This window comes from Oncorhynchus clarkii, chromosome 12, assembly GCF_045791955.1.
Source record: "Oncorhynchus clarkii lewisi isolate Uvic-CL-2024 chromosome 12, UVic_Ocla_1.0, whole genome shotgun sequence".
NCBI classification, from domain to species: domain Eukaryota; kingdom Metazoa; phylum Chordata; class Actinopteri; order Salmoniformes; family Salmonidae; genus Oncorhynchus; species Oncorhynchus clarkii.
In genome coordinates, this window is record NC_092158.1 from 80,244,332 (window position 1) to 80,250,331 (window position 6,000).

General features: G+C 41.1%; 1 protein-coding gene across 2 annotated transcripts in view; it reads left to right on the top strand.

Moving 5' to 3' along the window:
- Positions 1 to 4,408, top strand: part of LOC139421439 (transmembrane protein 104-like) — an 85,162-nt gene extending 80,754 nt beyond the window's left edge. For both annotated transcript variants that reach the window (XM_071172347.1, XM_071172348.1), the window contains one exon: positions 775 to 4,408. In XM_071172347.1, coding sequence (XP_071028448.1) covers positions 775 to 1,538 — 764 coding nt within the window. In that variant the 3' untranslated portion in view covers positions 1,539 to 4,408. The remainder of the gene's footprint in view (positions 1 to 774) is intronic.
- Positions 4,409 to 6,000: the final 1,592 nt, after the last annotated feature.

Below are 6,000 nucleotides of genomic sequence, written 5' to 3' on the forward strand. Positions count from 1 at the left end.
TTAGGGCCTAAACAATCTTGCCTTGTCAACATTAATCGCTTTCAGATTAGCAATGGTAAAAGGCTTGCCCTTTAAAATGTATTTTTTTAAAACAGTGGTGCTATAATGAAAGGTAGGGGTGGATTAGGGGAGGGCTACATAAAGGGATCATTCCAGAGGTTTGGCCCTAATCTGACCTCTGGGATGTTGCAATATCTGGACCCATCAAAAGCATTCAGGGATTAAGCAGTGTGTAGCTTTGCCTAGTTGGCATGCACCGGATCACAATTTGGCATCAGAAATGTACAATAATGTGAACCGGGTGACCCGAAGTCGAATGTCATAAACATGTATATTTATTATTGGTATCCTTAAATGCCTCCATGTAATTTCTTTACTTGGCCAATCCTATTACTGTTGTCATGAGATGATGTAGGTGTATTATAGATTTGGACAATATTTAGCTTACAATTTAATTCACTTTTTACATTAAATATTTTACTTTACTCTGAGGATTTTTGTGTTTTAGTTTGCATGCAACCAAGTAAAATATGGGTTTGATTTGGTCTAAATAGTCAAATGAAAGGAAATTTGAGCTTTATTTTACCGTAACAGCTTCCCTTTCAACTCTCCTAGTAGATAGCCTCAAGGGAGCCTTGATTTAAACTGCATGAGGCTATAACAGTCCCTCTGTGGGAGCTGATGTAACTTTTTGAAATGTCGTACACACACACGATTTTGGTGTTGTCACATCACTTAACTCCAGTACCTGCTGTTTTTCTGTGTGTCTTTCAGCGTTCACCATGATGATTATCCTGGCTCTGATCCGTATTGGTAAAGGCCGGGGGGAAGGCCACCCCCGTATGGCCCAGATCTCTGGGGTGCCAAACCTGTTTGGAGTGTGTGTCTACTCCTTCATGTGCCAGCACTCCCTGCCCTCCCTGGTGACGCCCATCTCTGATAAGAGGCGTGTGGGTACCCTGGTGGTGTGTGACTATGTCCTCATCCTTGGCTTCTACGGCCTGCTCTCCTTCACAGCCATCTTCTGCTTCGACAGCTCGCTACTACACGACATGTACACCCTCAACTTCACTGACAACTGTGACGTGTTGGACATCCCCGCTTTGCGCTACTTCCTGGGCCTCTTCCCCGTCTTCACCATCAGCACCAACTTTCCCATCATCGCAGTCACGCTGCGCAACAACTGGAAGACCCTCTTCCACCGCGACGGGGGCACCTACCCCTGGGTGGTTGACCGCATCGTCTTCCCCCTCATCACTCTGGTGCCGCCCATCATCGTGGCCTTCTGCACCCACAACCTGGAGTCCCTGGTGGGCATCACGGGCGCCTACGCTGGCACGGGCATCCAGTACGTCATCCCCGCCCTGCTGGTGTACTTTGGCCGGCGCCACCTGGTGCCTATGCTGGGCACGGACGAAGTCAACAAGCACCAGTCCCCGTTCCGCCACACCTTCTGGGTGTGGTTTGTAGTGGTGTGGGCTACCTTCTGCCTCATGTTTGTCACAGCCAACATCATCCTGGAGGACACCAAGAAATGAGGACACGGACTGGTTGTGAAAGACCGGTTTCTCTGTGTGGGTGTCTTGTATTTCTACATTCTCTCTACCTGAGGCCTTCCAGAACATGGTACAGGTCGGACGGTGTGCCTTTTTATGCTGCTCTTGTAGCATGGGAACCCTTTTAATTACAGCGGTAATCAGCAGTTGAAACCATTATAAAGTGTCCTCCCCACCCCTGTTTCAGTAAAAAGGATGGGACTGGAGAAATGTAACCATTATAAAGTGTCCTCCCCACCCCTGTTTCAGTAAAAAGGATGGGACTGGAGAAATGTAACCATTTATCAAATTCATGGACTAACCTTCCATGATATCACAATTATAATTTTAACCATGTTTTGAGGCTATAGAGTGTTTATTTACATTTACTTTGTTTACAACATTGGAGTACAACAAGCTTATATTATAGGTACTGATCAGTTGTGAGAGTTGAACTAAGCGGATGAGGCATTTATAAGTTATATTCTTCAAGAATCAATGAGCACATACATTTATTAATTATATCAACTGCAGTTCACCCATTTTAAGAGTAATCTATACCATTTGTGGAAAGGGACCAAATATCTTGTGATTGTATGAAAGCTGCCACCGTATGTAGGAACACAAGGAAGAGGACCTTGTTCACTCTGTTCCAGTGTCCCTCTGTAGAAAAATACAAGCTGAGCAATCAGACTGTATTAGCAAGGCATTGCACTACACAACAGCACTGTTTTTACGCATATACAAAGAGCTGGTCAACTTGTTTCCAAATGCTTAATTTTAAATCCAAAATAACTGAAGGAAGGATAGAGCAGGGAGGTGTCAGTGTTCCTCTGGACCTTCAGAAACAGTGTTGCGGCTAAAGACAGAATATGCTGAAACTATGGATAGAGCTCAGTGGAGGAAAAATAGAACCTGACAACTAACTCAACGCTCCTGTTCCTAATGGCAATGCAGAGAGACTTTAATGTGGCTTTAAAATGAACTTGGGATGGTGAAAAAAGCAAGCTAAATGAATCTCTTATAATCCGTTTATTATGGCTGGCATTTCTACATTCCTCACTGGTGGCTCTGCCTCAGTTCTCCTTGTCTTCCCTGTGAACAATGAACCTTTGTCCATGACACATCCCTGACTGATGGGCCAGATGACAGAGCTCCGTCTATGGTCATCAGGAGACCGATCTTGAGTTCAAACTCTGTACACAAACCACCCTCATGTTTTACTGTTCACCACCAAATCATCAGCCTTTCATCAACTCCATGTCAGCACCCGACTGCTCTCTGTTGAACTTTGACCCCAGAAAGTTATCAATGGACACAGGAAGGTTTATGTTGGCTACATCACCAGGAGCCAGCTGGTACAGTGCCTACTGTGACACAAAGATGCCTCTACAGTAGTCCCAGTATATCTTTTTTTGCAATCACTGGTTTTCTCATACCATGAACTGCACTGTCGGTTAAGGTCTTGTAAGTAAGCATTTCACGGTAAAGTCTACACTTGTTGTATTCAGCGCATGTGGCAAATAAAGTTTGATTTGATTTTAACCATCTGTCTCGTGCTCGCTTGTAACGATTATTTCTCAGCTTTCTGATTTGTTGACAGCTCTTTACTTGAGGTTTTAATACAGTTTCCTGGTAGCTCAGTTTGATCGACTAATTAGATTTTACTTCCAGACGTGGGAACAGCCTCTTCGCCCCGAGCTCTGCTCATGCTAATGTCCACGTTATACGCTTCTGTCTCCTCATTGTCATGTCCTCTGGTTCTATATATCTATATATATCTCTGCTCTATAGAATATATATTATGTCCCATTATTGTCATCAAGTTTGGAGCCCAACTACAGGAGTCATACCTTTGTGAAACAGTATTGTTGTTGGGGAATGTAAATCATGTTTTGTGGTGTAGGGTTCCATATTACATGGTCACATTTAGAATAGTGGTTTTCTTTTACTATGTAAGTGCTAAAGTAATAGCTCAAAGTGTATCGTTAGCTGCCTGTCATGAGCACTCACCTGGTCAAAAAGGGAAATGCTTATTACCATTCATGGTTTGCACCTGCAACATTGCACAAGTTTGCACATAATTGCCTTGGGTTTGACCTTTTGTGTGTTTTACGTAGACTTTTGCAAATGGTTTATCATCAAGATGTTTGTAAGGGTTGATAACTATGTGTTTATCTAACAGTCTTCAATGGTATTCTTAACCCATCAACATATACAGCTTGACACTATTTAAAATGCATTAGACTAATAGTCATGCATTGTAGCATATTGATGGCAGTACAGTATTGTTGAGGACTATTGAATGAGAGACCTCTGCATGTTGTTGGTATTGTGTGTGTTAGGACAGAAAAAGAGTGCTGACTATTTCTGTAACACTGCTTCTCTCAATCTTGTGTTCCTTCTGGTAATTATTGTTAACATTACATTTCTGCATGCAGCTCCTTTCAAAATTCTGTAGTCAGTGGTTCCTTTAAGGCTTCCAGATTGTGGTGGATAGTGACTCCTCTTCTTATTTTTCCTCATCTTCTTTTCAATACAAATGTGCAATATGTTTTGAACTGGGTTGGGGAAGTAAGATTTCAAGCGAATATTGACTGTTTCTGAGAGTGTTTGTCTGTGTGTGTATTCTTCTGTGTCAGTGTATGTGTCACTTTGAAAATATTTTAAATGCGTATGTCTGACTCTTATTTGGAGTTGTGAAATGTGCCTTTTTCCCGGGGTTATTGTTTCCATTCATTTGTTGACTGTTGTTTTTCCTGGCACGTCTTTGTTTTAAGCAGCCTGTCAGATAAGATCTGCATGTAAGCCAGGTAATTTAACTGACAACCAATGTCTCCTCAAAATAAACTGGGATATCCTTGTCTTCTAAAGTGTGGGTTCGCCTCGTCTTTGTGACTTTGAGACAGTTTTGTGAGTATTAAAGATATGTAATATTAACATTGTAATTTCGGAACCTTTCCTTAATATATCAACGTTTTAATGGTGGAATGATAGTTTTTCACAATATTTTTTCCAAAAGGTTTTTTGGGGCCCACACAAAATGTGCATTCTAATGGTGCAACCTTATTGGCCAACAAAAGATGGGCTGGCTCTTGTCAAATTAGTGTTTTTTATTTTATTTTTGGGGTTGGTTAGGTTTTGCAAATGTTTTAAACAAATGCACTATGCATTATGTGGGTTGAATGCTGTAACACAGAATAAACAATGAATTAAAGTCCCATGATGGTAGACTGCCCCTTACTACATATAATATTTTAACCATCATTTATTCACATTACTTTAATAAAATATTTCCGTCGTGTATATTACATTCGCTCTATTTGATGACTTTATTTCATTCCAAGTCATCTCATCTATATAGAGCTGCTGTCTGACATAATAATAATAATTTTTTGTGATTCTTCAAAGTAAATAAGGCACTTTTAGGGCTCCCGAGTGGCGCAGCGATCTAAGGCACTGCATCTCAGTGCTGGAGGCGTCATTACAGACCCTGGTTCAATTTCAGGCTGTATCACAACCGGCCTTGATTGGGAGTCCCATAGGGCGGCACACAATTGGCACAGCGTTGTTAGGGTTTGGCCGGGGTAGGCTGTCATTGTAAATAAGAATTTGTTCTTAACTGACTTGCCTAGTTAAATACATTTTATGATTGCTGATACCAATACAAATTTTGTCATGTGCCGAATACAACCGGTGTAGACCTTACAGTGAAATGCTTACTTACAAGGCCTTAACCAACCAGTTTTAAGAAAAATAAGAAACAAAAGTAACAAATAATTAAAGAGCAGCAGTAAAACAACAATAGCGAGGCTATATACAGGGGATGCCATTTAGTCGAGGTAATTGAGGTAATATATTCATGTGGGTAGAGTTATTAAAGTGACATGCATAATAACAGAGTAGCAGCTTCACTTAGATCATGTATTTTCAGGTAGAGATACCTCACGCAACTGCTCTATCATGCGTTTTTCTGTCTCTTCTCTTCTCTCCCTCTGTGTATGCCCCACACAGACCAGACAAGTAGGCATGCAATGGATTATGGTCATTGTAGTTAATTACCACGTTTTCTGCACTAAACGATGTAGAATATTGGCCTGTTGGAAACTACAACTTCCTACTGAGCTCACAGAAAAAACTAAATGGAATTCAAATAATTGAACCAAGGTCAGCCAATAAGTTGTTTAAAAACTGAAAGATAACTGAAATGTTGGCTAATTGACTGAGGCAAGCAAATCTCTTGTCAATTCAACCACAGACCAGTCAATTTGACAATAAAATTTGGTGGCCCCAGTCAATTTGACAATAAGATTTGCTGTCTCCAGTCAATTTGACAGTAAGATTTGCTGTATCCAGTCAATTTGACAATAAGATTTGCTGTCTCCAGTCAATTTGACAGTACGATTTGCTGTCTCCAGTCAATTTGACAATAAGATTTGCTGTCTCCAGTCAATTTGACAATAAG